This window comes from Giraffa tippelskirchi, chromosome 12 (assembly GCF_054371585.1).
Source record: "Giraffa tippelskirchi isolate mGirTip1 chromosome 12, T2T-mGirTip1v1.2.pri, whole genome shotgun sequence".
Classification (NCBI taxonomy): Eukaryota; Metazoa; Chordata; class Mammalia; order Artiodactyla; family Giraffidae; genus Giraffa; species Giraffa tippelskirchi.
Genome location: NC_137286.1, coordinates 99,810,562 through 99,826,366, shown reverse-complemented (window position 1 = coordinate 99,826,366; position 15,805 = coordinate 99,810,562). Strand labels below are relative to the sequence as shown.

General features: G+C 37.8%; 1 protein-coding gene across 3 annotated transcripts in view; it reads left to right on the top strand.

Annotated features, from left to right (window-relative positions):
- Window positions 1–15,805, top strand: part of FRY (FRY microtubule binding protein) — a 330,073-nt gene that overhangs the window by 178,859 nt on the left and 135,409 nt on the right. For all 3 annotated transcript variants that reach the window (XR_014071062.1, XM_081549217.1, XM_081549220.1), the window contains exons 8-11: window positions 3,310–3,478; window positions 6,043–6,135; window positions 6,231–6,329; window positions 8,394–8,495. Coding sequence is in view for 2 of the 3 variants with exons in the window: in XM_081549217.1 (XP_081405343.1) it covers window positions 3,310–3,478; window positions 6,043–6,135; window positions 6,231–6,329; window positions 8,394–8,495 (463 nt within the window). In the remaining variant the exon portion in view is untranslated. The remainder of the gene's footprint in view (window positions 1–3,309; window positions 3,479–6,042; window positions 6,136–6,230; window positions 6,330–8,393; window positions 8,496–15,805) is intronic.

Genomic DNA, 15,805 nt, shown 5'->3' with positions numbered 1-15,805 from the left:
GATTTTCAATTGAGAATGAATTGAGAGATGTCATAATTAAAACAACATTTTAAGGTTGTAGGAATTTCCACATTAGGTCAGATTTATGATCCACTGAGGCACTGTTTCTTGCCAATAGTGACTTTTTCAATTTTCATGATATCAATATTTGTCTCAATTCTGCAATAGTAGGCTATAACAAATGCCTCAATTTGGATAATTGTCCAGTACTTTCTAGTCACGAGAAAATGCTTTCACTAATAGGTTCTTGCAGTATTTGCAGTAATATATAGTAATCACAGTGATAAATTCTCAACCGGGCAATACAGAGTTAACCTTTATTGATTGATGGTACAGTCTTAAATGGGTGTCATACTACAAATTATCATGTTACAGTCTTCTCATTAGTATACCAGAACCATTTCTTTATTGTCGCCTTAGAAAATTACTGCTTCCTTTGTTCTTGGTGGGGAAAAAAAAGGAGGTATGCTTATCTGATACAGGATGGTTATCTTTTAAAGAAAATAAATGAGTAATGTAACAATTCTAATTTTAGATTTTATATCTAGACCCCAGTGGTAATGTATACAAAATATTTTCTTCATTCTGACTTTAGTTATTAATGCTTAGCTTGGTCTTTAAGTTTTAGCAGAAACACTATTTTTACTCTTACTAGTGATAATGTGCTCAATTCCTATCACTAATGGAAGGAATTATTTTGCTATTAAGTGATATTCACCCAGGGTCTTAGCATTTTCAAAGTTAAAGTTAAAATTGGATTTTTTTAAGGTAAGTTTTGGGGGTTAAAGTCTGGTATATTCATTTAAATAGTGATGTTTGTTTTTAAGATTCATAATTTCAAAATTCTTCTCTCTTTATGTGATATAATTTTAATGTATATATTTTATATTCTCACTTTAATAATATAAATATTGTACATTCTATACATTTTAAAGCAGAAGACTGAATAGTTTTTTAGTTACTGTATTTACTAAAGAATATTGAACACTAAAGGCATGATTATTGAAAAGAAATTTATTTTTCCCTAGAATTATTTTAAGAGAAAATAACTTTTAAGTATGAGTAAGTTTTTAGATTATTTTTATTTAAAAACAACATGTTTATGTCATTTAGAACTTTTTAAAGTAAAACATAGCCATATTTATTTTTAAATGAAAAATAGACATTTAGCCACTAATTTGTGAGAATGTTGAAATAGTAACATATACAAATAACCTGCCTTTCCCTACCTCTCCTTGTTTTAGTCATGGATTAGAAAAAGGAAAGCATGCTTTCTAAGTATCATGTGATCTTTAAAACCGTATAGCTCTAACCTATAAAGTTACCTTTTCCTTTTAAAGTCTCGCATTTCAAAATTAAAACCATAGATTTTTTTTTTTTTTTAGTGTTTGAAAATAGCTTGAATTAAAAAGAATAGAATTCTTAAAAAGTCTAGTTTGAAACTGTGAAATTTTATAATCTTGATTGGAAATGTCACTTCTGTCTCTTTGCCATGATGTTTCTGCTTCCTGTCCTTCATCTGTCCCTGGTTAAAGACCTCTGCTCACCCTTCGCCCCAACATAAATCTCCTCTGATGTATTCTTTGATTATCCAGCTGAAAAGAGCCCCTTCATTCTCCAGTGCCTGCCCCCAGCCTCTTTAGGTGTATTATTCACATAAAGGGCAGTGTAAAATATGATCTGTGTGAAGAATGATCTGGGTTGGGGCATTTCACCTTCCTGAAGGACCAGAGAGATCCAGGAAAAGTCCCAGGCAGTTGCTAACATATCTCAAATAATAGTAATGGTTATTATTATTTTTGAAATTATTATTATTCACATGGCTCATGGTCAGTGCTACATTGTTTTATCTTCCCAATTAAACTGCACACTGTTCTAAATAGGGTAGGGACTACATTTTACAGCTCATGACTGTCAAAGGCAGCAGCAGAATAGTGGACATTTCTGGATTTCACATCAGAAGATCTGTGTTTGAGGCTCATCTTTGTCACATTGATCTTCTGATCTGTTTCTTCATAAAATGAAAATGCACTCACTGCTTATTTGCTGCTCCATTGCCTTCTTAAAATCTTTTTTACTCTACACAGCAGACATAAAGAAAAATCCATAAATTGTTTAGAAAATACGATTTTAAAAAACTGTTACCAAATGTAACGCCCTGCACTCAAGCCAGGAACTAGAAAATGGCCAGTTCTCATGAAGCCCCTTCCACCCAACTTGCCAAACATATACCCCCTGCACTGCCTGTTGGTGAAACTATGTCCGTATATTTACTTTATACTTCCTAAAATTTCTCTGAGGTGTTGAGAGTTGTTGTTCCAAACTTCTGGCATTCTGTTAATTGGCCTTCAACTTTTATAAACATAGTCACCCTTTCTGATCATGTCTTGTTCCTAAGTGATGCCATGTGGAAACTCAGGGTGATAGACTCAGCAAACAGAATGCAGTGAATCTTAGAAAACTTCCCTTGTTTTTTCTTTTCTTAAACTAATAGTCAAACCAGCCATCTTAGATATAGCTTGGATAACTTGTTTGTTTATGTTCCTTTACCCTTCGACACTTCAAGAATCTGCTACTTTTCCACTCTCTTAGGATCTATTCTTTTTTTAAACTTTTTATGATAATGTTGTTGTTGTGATTAATGTTATTAATATTAGTTTACTTTCACACTATATAAATACCCTAAGTTCCTTGGGGATCGTCTCTTTTTAGTTGTAAAATCCCATACATGTATTAGAGAGCTTAGTCATCTTTTAGAAATGATTTGAATTTTCCCATTACTAGATTTTTCCTTCAACCTAAAAATATTTTTCTCAATAATCATTAACCTAAAACTATAAAAGAAACAACAGAAAACTTTGTAAATGGATGTAGAAATATGACTTGGCTTTGTTTGCTGTCGTCAGAAATACCTGGCCTCCTATAATATATTATTGTTCATCTGTTCACAATTGGGTACTTCAGGCCCTTGGGGTCTGTAAGTACCCAGGAAATTGCTAAGCCAGAGGAAATGGAGCTTCTCATCATGCTCAATTTAAGAGCTAGAGCATTTTGAAGGGCTCTAAATAACCTTGCATCTTCTCCCTAGCTTGAAGGAGACGTTGAGCGTCTGGTAGAATAAGAGAAGAAACAAGACTGGACTCGTACCAAATCCCCACTATCAAGACTTTTACAAAATGCCTGTCATTGTCCTTCAGCTGATGGGAACATGTCCCCATCAGTCGCGCTGTCACTCCTGGATGTCGGAGGCCTGCATTTCCCTCACATTCCTACCCATCATTTGACAAATCACTCCTGTCCTCTTCTTAGATTCCCTGCTGTAAAGAAGAAATTTATGGCAGAGCTCAAAGAATTACGGCACAAAGAGCAGAGCCCATATATCGTTCAAAGCATCATCAGCTTGATAATGGGGATGAAGTTCTTTCGAATTAAGATGTATCCCGTGGAGGACTTCGAGGCCTCTCTTCAGTTTATGCAGGTACCATGTTGGGTGGGAACTTGTGCATCTTCCCTCCTCAGAGTGACTGACCTGAAATGTGAGAACCCATTCACTAAAGTCCTACTGTTTTTTTCTCGATAATTCATGTGCTTATTCGCTTAATAGTGTCCAACTCCCTGTGGCCCTTTGGACTGCAGCCCACCAGGCTCCTCTATCTATGGGATTTTTTGGGCAAGAGTGGGTTGCCATTTCCTCCTCCAGGGGATATTCCCGAACCAGGGTTTGAACCCATGTCTCTTGTGTTTCCTGCATTCCCAGAGAGTGGGTTTCATAACTAGTAATAGAATTTCAGGCATATAATTTCATTTTTAAATTCATATCATCTTTAGAGTAGGTGTACAGTGGAATTTTATTTGTAGATTTTTTTTTCTTTTTTTCACTCACTGGTTGCATATTATTCTGTTAATAAAATATGGCTTTATTTTTTACTTTTTAAGATCGATAGCATTGAGTTGGTGATGTTAACATTTCTAGGCCTCAGAACTTTAAGTAATGAAATCTTTTTTATACTTACTGTAAAAATCAACTAAACCATATAGGTTTAGGTGTCTGTGACACAGTGTTCACCATTTTGTACTAAAGAATTATTGCTAATAAGGATTTCCCAGAGTACACAACTGTATTAGATTTTATAAAACTTTAGTATCTGAAGGAATTTTTTTTTTCTAATGGTGCTGTGAATTAGATTTAGTGGGAATCTTAATAAAGAGTTTCAATACCGGGGTTATGAATGGAGGTTGTTCCACTTAATACCTGCTAGGATGGCTATAAACAGAAAGACAGTTACCTGTTGGTGAGGGTGTAGGGAAATGGTAACCCTCATACACTGCTGGTGGGACTGTGAAATCGAGACAAGCAGCTTTTGAAAACAGTTTGGCAGTTCTTCATATATTTAAATCTAGAATCATCAATCATCAATCCAGTAATTCCAATTCTAGGTATATATACAAGAGAAATGAAAATGTATGTCCACACAAAATCTTGAATGTGAGTGTTCATAGAAGCATTATTCCTAATAGCCAATGTCCAGGAGAGGCAAACCCACAGAGACGGGAAGTAGGTTAGTTGTGTTGGGCTGGAGGGAGGCGGCTGTGCTTAGGGAGGGCCAGACTTCCTGCTCATGGGTGCAAAGTTTCTTTCTGTGATAATGAAAAGGTTCTACATTTGATTGTGGTGAAAGATGTACAATTGTGAATATACTAAAAGCTATCAAGTTGTACACTTTATAAGAGTGAATTGCATGGTATGTGAACTGTATTCAATAAAGCTGTTTAAAAAAAGAAGAATATAGGCCCATATCAAACTTGTGGAATTCAAGCTTCAGTGCTTATCAGTTCTGTGACCTTGGTCAAGTCACAACCTAACTCCTCCCGGCTTCACTTACCTTGTCTGCAGAGTGATAACAGTGACACTTACTTTGGAAGGTGGTTCTGGGCATTCTTGGACTCAGTAAATACTAACTATTTTTCTCTCTCTCATGCTAATGATTCATGTATATGTGTATGTGCATGACAATTTGAGATGATATTTATATATGTATGCAAAATAATGTAGGAAAAGGACCATAATTCTGGGAACCATAATGCCCCATCCTGTATAGGGAAAACAGTCTCAAAGACTTTGCATGCCGGCAGTGCCTGTCTTAGACTGAGGTCTTAGTATGATATTCATATACTGGGAACTTGAGTAACTGTTGCTGCTGATAGTCTCAATGTGGACTGAAAAAAAGTGGTTGATACACATAGTAACATGTCATCAGAAGTACCTGTAGCCTTGGACTCTTCCATGAAAGCTACATCTGGAAAAGACCACAATAAGTTACAACCCAAAAGGTCAGGAAGGGGAAGGGGACTGGCAGAATTCTAAACAGGCCAACTCTTCTAATAAATTGTTCCCCAGGCAACCAAAAGCACCCTTTGGGGTCAGGAGTCCACAGACAAAGACATCCTTGCTGGAGGAATGCTTCCAAAGGTTTCCTTGTCCCAGGTGGGGAAGGGAAGCATTCCACGCTTGTTCATGAATCTATCCGAACAATAAACACCTAAAATGTCAGGGCTAACAAGTAAACATCTTTGTGCCCAGGGTTGTCAGGGCCTAAAACAAGTTGAATGTCTTCTGCCTCTCTCTCCATGTTTACCTTCTCTGGGGATCTGTATTTGTGGGTTATTTGAGGACCCAGGCCCCCCGCACATAGTAGCTAGTCAGTAGAAATTTGTTGGAAATAAATGAATGAACCAACCAGTAAGTCAGTGGATGAACACCTGCTTACTGGTTATAGATGCTTTGTCCCTTCAGCATCATGATTTTGGGACAGAAATTAGGGGGAGAGTGAGAAAACCAGCCCTGTAAAATGTCATTGGAGGCTATTGTGAACTTAAATATAAATGCTGGACTCCAGTGATTTTTTTTTTAATAGATGGTGGTGTATGCGATGTTATTGAGTGTTACTGAACTAAGATCTGTTGACTTAAATTTGTTTACCTACAATTTTCTGTGCACATTTCAATCTTTCTCCCTCCCTTGACTCTTTTTCTGCTTCCCAGGAATGTGCACATTACTTTCTCGAGGTCAAAGACAAAGATATCAAGCATGCCTTGGCTGGGCTGTTTGTTGAAATTCTGGTCCCAGTGGCTGCTGTGAGTTACATTTTCATTTTAAAGAATCTCTTCAAATTGGATTAGAGAATCAACAATTTCATTAAGTATAATATGAACACGCATCTCTGTTTCAGGCTGTTAAAAATGAAGTTAATGTTCCCTGCCTCAGAAACTTCGTTGAAAGCCTATATGATACCACGCTGGAACTTTCTTCTCGAAAGAAGCATTCCTTGGTTAGTAACTATGAGAAAATTCAAAACACAAAACTGCAGTGACCCAAATTCCTAGGCTGAAGTCTGTTTGAGAGTCATAAGAGTTCCGCAGATGGGAGAATTACCTACAGTTCCCTCAAAAAGCACTAAGTCATGTCCAACTCCTGTGATTCAATGAACTGTAGCCTGCCAGGCTCCTCTGTCCATGGGATTCTCAAAAACAGGTAGCATTTCAAAATTTGGAGCTGGTACCTAATATTAAACATTGATTGAATCATGGTAACCAGAGGGAATTAGACCATGTTACCTCAAGGACCCTACTAGTCCTAAAGATTCTGCTGTTTGTGTTCAAGGATTGGTTTAACTTAATTTTAATTTGTACTTTTTCCGATCTGAAGGCTTAAGATGCTAACAAAAGTTTCTCTTCTCAAGCCCCAGAAACTTTCAGTGGCTAATTCCTATCCTGATTTTCAGAATCAAAATGGAACTAGACAGGAAAGGGAGTTGGAACACAGAGAGTTGCCCGTGGGAAAGATTCTCTGAAGGTTGAGAGAACAGTCTTGGGGAATGCTTTTGTGCTGAAAAACAGCGTAGAAGTTTTTTAAATTACAACACCCTTTTTCCTCCATTGTCCATCTCCATTGTCCTCAGAAACACTTGCAAAATGCCCACCTCTGCACAACACCCCTTGGGCCTGGGAGTGTTACAAAGTCTGGGGTGGTGAATAAAGCTCTGGTTTACGAGTTGGAAGGTGGTAGACCAGCTGTACCTGTGATGGTATAGAGGAAGCTAGTTGCTTAGGTTGCTGATTTCTAGTATTGTTTATGCTAATCTTTAAAGTATGAACATTACCACCATTATCTGAGCAAATATTCAGAGTTGCTTTGCTGGAAGTGGTGACAGATTTGTTGATTTGTCTACATTCTGTGGTCTCTGTGACTGCTTGTATTTTGTTTTTAAATTATCAGCTGTAATTAGAGTTGTATTCAATGACAGTGGTAGTTCAACATCACTTTAAAACTAAGTTAATTTAAAAAAGAAAAAAAAGCAAGTTAATGGAATGTTAAGCACTGAATCTCACTGTGTCAATAGATTTTTGCTAATTCAAGTTAATGGATGAACCAGTTATATTTTTTGTTTAAATCTTCACTAGCCCTTGTTTTCGGGGAAGCCATTAAGGTGTATACTATCTGGTTCAGCAAAATGGCGGCGAGTTCTGCATGTATACTGTAAAAGCCACCCACCAGCTTTTCTGTCTTCTGTCTTCTCCAGTTGCTGCGGGAAACCTGCCCAGTTAAGCAGGAAAACCACAGTAGCACCTCTGTTTATTTGGTCGTAAGCAAATTCCTCCTGCGGTTAAATTTGTCTTGGTGGAGTTTACCAGGGCAATAACATTTCTTTTAGGAATCTTCCTTAATTACAGGAAGATTGCATGCAAAAGAAAATATATACACCTACCTCTAAGACAGGGACAAACTATTAGATGTTTACGAGCAAAAAAACAAGTAACATTTTCAAAATCAGTGTGCCTTCCTCCTTTTTTCCCAGAGGATTGAGAGTGATCTATGATTGTTTTTAAAATTCATAAGGGAAGACGAAATTAGTGAATCAGATTTCTATTTATGATCCATGAAACTCACTCTACCCTGTACATTGTTGTTTCTGTTTAGTCACTAAGTCATGTCTGACTCTGCAACCCTATGGACTGTAGCCTGCCAGGCTCCTCTGTCCATGGGAACTGTCAGGCAAAAATACTGGAGTGGTTGCCATTTCCTTCTCGAGTGGATCTTCCCGACCCAGGGAACAAACCCACCTCTCCTTATTGGGAGGCAGATTCTTTACCACTGAGCCACCAGGGAAGCCCAACCCTATACACAACTCTACAGTATTCCATTTCCATCCTCCTCAGAAACACTTGCAAAATGCCCACCTCTGCATGGCACCCATTGGGCATGGGTGTATTACAGAGTCTGGCCCACACAGCACATGGGGGAGATGGATGGATGGACGGTGGTTCCAGAGAGCCTGTGTTACCTGAGTGGTTGCAATTACATCATCCTGTGATCTCCTCTTCTCTCTCCTCAGGCCTTGTACCCGCTGGTGACCTGTCTGCTCTGCGTCAGCCAGAAGCAGCTGTTCCTGAACAGGTGGCACGTTTTCCTCAACAACTGCTTATCCAACCTTAAAGTGAGTATTTGTCGGCTTGAAAAACTCTTATGAAAACACATTAAGAGTCTGAGGCTGGTGTGTGTGCTCCTGAGAGTGACTCCTGAGGTTGTGGGGGAAATGATCCTGTACTATTGGAATAATGAAAAAAGTATTAATGAGTGTTTTCCTTTTTAAATATAGTCTGTTTTATAAGGTAATTGGGGCTAAGATAAATCATGTCAAGTTTAAGGGGGGAATCTTTTAAATTTTTTTAAAAATGTTTATTTTTTTATTGAAGTATAGTTGCTTTACAGTGTTATAAAATCTTACCTAATAAGGATCACTCAAAAGGTGGAATTAAATGCCCCTTTATATGCATCTATGTGTATGCATGTGTGCTCAGTTGGGTCACCTCTCTGCGACCCCATGGACTGTAACCTGCCGGGCTCCTCTGTCCATGGAATTTCCCAGGCAAGAATACTGGAGGGTTCAGGATGGAGGGGACACATATATACCTATGGCCGATTCATATTGATGTATGGCAAAAAACTATCACCATAGTGATATTGTAAAGTAATTATCCTCCAATTAAAAGAAATTGAAAAAAAAAAAAAAGAATACTAGAGCGGGTTGCCATTTCCTTCTCAAGAAGATCTTCCTGACCCAGGGATCGAACCCACATCTCTTGCATCTCCAGCATTGGCAGGCAGATTATTTACTAGTGCCTCCGGAGAAGCCCATATGCATCTACAGTCAGGCTTTAAACAACTGAAAAAAGGGGAGGTCACACTTCACTGACAGAAGCAGGTGGAATGATTTCAGAAGCTCACCCAAACCTCCTCCAGCCTCCCTCTGACTCATTCCAGGCTAGGAAAACATTAGATTGGCCAAAAAGTTCTTCTGGAGTTTCTGTAAAATGTTGTGGAAAAATCTGAATGAACTTTTGGGCCAGCCCATTTTTTGCGGGGGGGTGGGGGGGCAACGTTTATTCTGTGGGAGGATTGACCTACTAACAGAAAACACTTATTTCCTGTCCCTGTTATTTGTGATTATTTGAAGGTATTGTATTCAAGCCACATGATATTCAATTATTAGTCTTAGGCAGCTGAAATGGCTGTTCAGGTGCTGGGTGATGTGAGGAACCAACGCATGGTCCCTGAAACCGAGGCATGCATGTTCAGTTGCCCAGTTGTGTCTGACTCTGTGTGACCCCATGGACTGTTTGCCCACCGGACTCCTCTGTCCATGGGATTCTCCAGGCAAGAATACTGGAGTGGGTTGCCGTGCCCTCATCCAGGGGATCTCTTCCACCCAGGGATTGAACCCGAGTCTGCTGCATTAACTGGAGAAGGAAATGGCAGCCCACTCCAGTATTCTTGCCTGGAGAATCCCATGGATAGAGGAGCCTGGTGGGCTACAGTACATGAGGTTGCACAGAGTCATACACAACTGAGCGATTTAGCAGCAACAGCAGCTCCTGCATTGGCAGGCAGATTCTTTACTACTGAGTCACCTGGGAAGACCCTGAAACTGAGGAACTTACAGTTAAAACAACCATAATGATTAGCTTTTAAATTGCCTTAAAACTTGAACATGGTGAACAGATTTTAAGTTTTAGTGGCCTGTTGATAAAAGTCAACTAAATGAACACCATTTCTAATATAAGTGCAAATAGCACATAGTTATCATAATTGTTCTCCCTTGTGTCCAAAAATATTGAATTCCTTTTATAATTTTAATGCTTCTTCAAAATTTTTGAAATATACTTAGTTAAAATCCTGTATGTGCTTATACATGCTGTCTTATCTTTTTTAAGACACTTTAATTTAGTGAGGTAGTTAAGATTAATTATATTATTTTGGCATTTACCATCATGACACAGTAATCTGCATTGGAGCTGTCTGAAGCAGTAGCTAGGTACTGGCTCTGAAAGCTGATTGTGAAATCCAAGATTAAAATCATTTATTTTCTTCAAATTGGCAGGGAAATATAATAGCAGTGGGTATGGAATTAAGCCTTTAAGAATTCTGGAAAACAAAATGCTTTTCAGGATATCAACTAGTATATAATGGCCACTTTCAGATGTTTTATTCAGGGATTTATCCATCTGTCATATGCCTCTAACACACAGCTTAATGTCAATTTTTGTTGTTACTTCATCCACTTTTATGTTATTCAGTTATTCTCGTTAAACATGTTTTTTTCTTCTACATTTTACACAAAGAAAAAGATCATTTTATTCAAAACAAAAAAAAAGAGAGACATGATTAAGAATGTTCAGTTTTCTGTATTTTTATGCTAAATGTTTGTGATGAGTTTTAGTATCAAGATAGTTTTTTGCATTAAAATTTACTATTGTGGCTAAAAAGACCAACATTTTTTTGTGTCCAGAATTACTTTTGAAATACAGAAGCATAATCTTACTTTGAACTTAATTGCTTTATATTTAAAATCAGCCACTTAAAAAAAAAATTTTGAAGCGTAGTTGCTATACAATGTTGTGTTAATTTCTACTTTACAGTGGAGTGAACCAGCTATGCATAGACATATATCCCCTCTTTTTTTAGATTTCCTTCCCATTTTGGTCACCACTGAGCACTGAGTAGCATTCTTTGTTCTATACAGTAGGTTCACATTAGTTACCTATTTTAATTGCTTTACAGTTAGAATACTATGTGAAGGTCTGGTGGAAGCCCACCAAAAAGACTTAACAACAGAGTTACACACAGCCCTCAAGAGAAGGGCTGCACACTGATGATGTTTCCCTGTGTGAATATTTCAAGTGTCAGGATTTCCCAAAGGGGAAAGCAATAAGATCAGAAAGGTGCCGGAAGTGGGGAAGATAGGAAAGTCTGTTATATAAAAAGTAGATCTAGGGTGCCTGTTCTCGAGGAGCTTGGCGTTTCAATGGGGGATGTGTAATGAAGTTTCAAAATGCATGTGGCAGAGACGTAAAAGCTAGGAGTGAGGAGACACCTGTGCCATTTCTACAGGTCAGGTGCCCAGTGAAGCAGGAAAGAGGTAGTTGTTAGGCAAAGGAAAGGCAAGGATACTTCACTTTATGGGTAGTAAATGGTCAAAATTCACCTCCTCGAGGGTAAAAGGTATAGAAAATCTTTGATGAGTTACAGTTGAAATAAAATTGTAGCCCATGTATTTAGAACTCAACCCAGTAAGAATTAAATGGGACCATTTTAAAATGTCATTAATATACAGAAAACCTTCCAAACCTCTTCAAGGGTCCTCAACAGGCAGGAAATACCCGAAGAAAAGCTATCATGGTTTCAGGAGCACACTTTGTCTTGAATGTCTTCAGTATTTTGTGGGGTTTAGAGCCAACCATATCGTTTCAAAAAAGACCTCCGGTCCAGCTCTTTCCTCTGTTCACTGTCCCTGTTTGCTCCCCCCCACACACACACATGCTTAGGTATAATGAACCCAGTATTTGCCCCATATGTGTTGAACTTGGGAGCCACCTTTGATGTGTTCTGCTGGGGAGAGTTGTCAAGGTGGCAGCATGACATAGGGCAGAGTAGAAATGTGTGTGAGCATGAAAAATCTGCTTTTAAAGTAAACAAGGTCTCAGATTCAGCGCTCATTTATGTCAGTGCCCTGGTTTATCCTCAGCGTCAGTCTGTCAGGAGCAGGCTGCTTCGGTAACACAAACGTAAAGTCTTTATTTACACTTGTTAACTCGGTCAACCGTGTGTTAGCAATCTGCCCTTGTAAAGTGGTGAGAAATTTATGACACCTTCTCACCACGACCTTGACATCTTTGAGGAACTCCTGGTCAGTGAGGACCAATACTTTATGCTTTTATGAATTTTATGTCAGAATTTGAATATACTGAGCTATTGAAAAATGCTACATTCCCTTCCTGTCTACCCTAGTATATCTAATTCTGAAAAAGGGAAATATGTTTTTAAAACTTGATTTAATAGCGCTTTCATATTTTGTCATGAATCCCCATTTATTAATAGTTCTTTTAAATTGAAATCATTAAGTGTTCATAATAAGTGTGTTCAAGTTTCTTGTCCTCGAAAATGGATATAATTGGAAGAACCTTTACATTTTCTTTTTCTTACAATAATTAATATATATTAAAACCAGTGAAGTCTTCTTTATTAAAAAGAAAAGAAACCTCAAAAGTTAAAAAATTTATTTGTATAAAATAATTAATAACAAGAAGAGGTCTCATTAATTGGAGATCATTTATGAGCCAGACCAGCAGTAGGGCCTTTAAATATATGTCGTGGATTATCATGACAATATCACAGGCTGCATTGAATTCCCCGTATGCTTTCATGTTACTATTTATGTTTTTTCCAGAAATTTTGCTCAGATGGCAATATTTTTTTAACTTTTCTTTTTGTATTGGAGTATAGCTAATTAAAAATATTATGATAATTTCAGGTGGACAGTAAAGGGACTCAGCCATATATATACACATATCCATTCTCCCCCAAGCTCCCCTCCCATCCAGGCTGTTATATAACATTGAACAGGGTTCCCCTGTGGGACCAGTGGGGAAGGATGGGGGAAAGGATAGTTAGGGAGTTTGGGATTGACATGTACACACTGCTATATTTAAAATGCTCAGAAATATTGAAGCTGTATCATCTGAAGGTTAGACATTAGTCAGCATAGCTTCAAAGTCCTAGAAACCAAAGTACAGAGTTAAAAAGGTGTCTCTTTTCGTCTCAGTCACTATTTGCACTAGGGGTAGAATATATTCACGTAGTTGGATGGTCATCAATTCTTCACCAGAAATGTACCAGGCAGTGTTCCGGATGCTGGAAATAAGTGATGAATGAGATAGTGACGCTTACAGTTCTTTTAGACCTTGTAATTCAGTGGAGGAGACAGACTGGAAACAAGTAAACAGAGGAGGACAAAAACTTCCGGTAGTGCTAACTGCTATGAAGACAATCAAATAGGACATAATGATAGAGAATTACACATTCAGAATGGTACGGGGAGGGAAGGGGACAAAAAAGGTCCTTTGATTTCCATTAAGAATATCAAAGTTTGGCTGCCATTAATTTTTTTTGATGAATCTGATTTTGGGCACTTCATATATCTTCATGTGTAATAATCACAATGAAGTTAAAGGAGTGCTTTTAACTTTTCATATAAATATAAGGGTATTAATGATATCTTTATTTTACAAAGAGGAAAGCATTGAGTAATATATTAAGGATTCCACAGCCATTGCCTAAATGCATTAAAATGTATGGTCCTACTTAAAACAACTACTATCCTCTTGGTAAATACGACATTTAAATGGTACAGTGTTAGCTATTTAAAAGAGTTTTCAAGAAGTAATTATTCTGTTTTAATGTAACTTTATTTCTATAAATTTGAGAAAATCTCATCTATGTTTTAGATCCATCAAAGGCATATTTCAAAGTGGAATTTATAAATTCTAATAGAACACATACATTGGGTCAGAAAATTAGCAGATGACAGGTGTATTACTTACTTTAAATGCCTTTTTTATTCAGCCAGTGAATAGAAAAAATAATCTCTGTAAATTGTTGGTATGGTAATTTTAGAGGTTATCCTAAACTATAGTACATGATGTCGTTTGGATAATACAGTCATCAAAAAGGTTGAGTTATGATCAAAGTAATTTGATTCAGGTATCAAAAGGAAATGCCAAAAAGAAGGAAGATGTTGACTGGGATAGGCACTGACTTATAGCAGAAAGAAACAGATTTACTTAAGTCCCTTTACTTGCAATGGAAGAGAGAACTAGAAGAGTTATACGTATAGTGAGATCAAAAGACTATCATTGTTTATCAGTTTGTGTCAGTAGATCTTTACCTTGATGTGCATGAGGAGCTCTAAGGAAGCCTGTTACAAATGCAACTTGTTGAAAGCTACCTGCAGAGATTCTGGTTTAGAATGTCTGAGGTGCAGCCAAGGAATTCGCATGTTTATAAGAAGTCCTGGTGTCTGGGTGCAGGTGGTCAGCTGGTGGATCATGGGAAACATTGGTCTGGCCAATGACCCTATCACCAGCCAAGTTATCAGTGACTTCAGTGCTCCTTACTTATTACTGTTAACACTGAATTGCTTTAGCTAAGTCAAAAGATTGAAGTTTAAAGAAGGTGGACATGGGATTGGGCAGACTGACATGTCATGTAAAGTCTGGAAGATCCACTCTGAAACCTACTCGTTTCTTGAACAGTTTTATCAATGTAACCTCAGCTCTGCTATAAAGAAATTATTGGTTAGTTAATTGAGAAACATATGCTAATGAAAGAAGAGAATAGTCTTTCAGTCTTGGAGTAGAGATCTTTGACACAGAGGTCAGTGGTTTGACACATAGGTTAAAAATGTCAGCATCCTGAGACGATATAGTAAGACCTTATATGTTAGCTGCTGTTGGAAAGTGAAAGCAGTGAAGAAGTCCTGTCTTCAAGCAGAGTACAATCTAGTCGTTGCCAGTAGCATATTTGAGCAGCCTTCATATAATCTTAAACTGAAATCATTCATGATTTGAAGACACTGGGGCCAGATTGCCTGGGTTTTAATTCTGGTTCTGTCACTTATTAGCTCCTCTGGGTCTTGACTCCCTCATCCTTAAAAGGACACAGTAGCAGTATCTACTTTGTAGGTTATGCTGAGAATTAAAAAGAGTTAATATACATACAACTTTGATAACAATGCCTGATACAGTGTAACATGCACGTTCCAGTTTCTGAGAAAATAGCCTTTACTGGAGCAGAAGTCAGTTCCTATCCCAGCTGTCATTTACAGGCTTGAAGACCTGAGCCAGTGATTTGACTTCTGTCAAAGACAGAATCCTCCCAGTTGATGTCATGGCCTATGAAAGTACTTTTGAAAGAGCAAAATTTGATACAAGTGTGAGATATTTAGTAATACTGTATCATGTTGATTAGCTTCAGCTATGTACTAAGGGTTGGCTTTAGTTCCTATATAAAGAAATTTTGCTTATGCATTAGGTTGTTCAGCTACTACTCAGTTTGCCTTTTTTCCCCAGACTTTAAAATTTATATTTTGTGTTGGGGTATAGCCAATTAACAATGTTATGGTAGTTTCAGGTGAACAGTGAAGGGACTCAGCCGTACATATACATGTCCCCATCTTCCCCCAAACCCTCATCCCACAGTTTCTCTTTTAAATTTATGTTTACCAATAACCTGCTGTATGGCAGTCACTGAGGGAACAACAGTGAACAACCCAAAAGTCCTGGAGCTCAGAGTCTGGTAGGAAACATATAGGAGAACAACATTCTAGAAGACAGACAACAGGAGCCCTTGGTAATCTCCCCAGGGCCGAGGAAGGAGTGGAGGGGCAGTGGAATGTTACAGAGGAGTGAC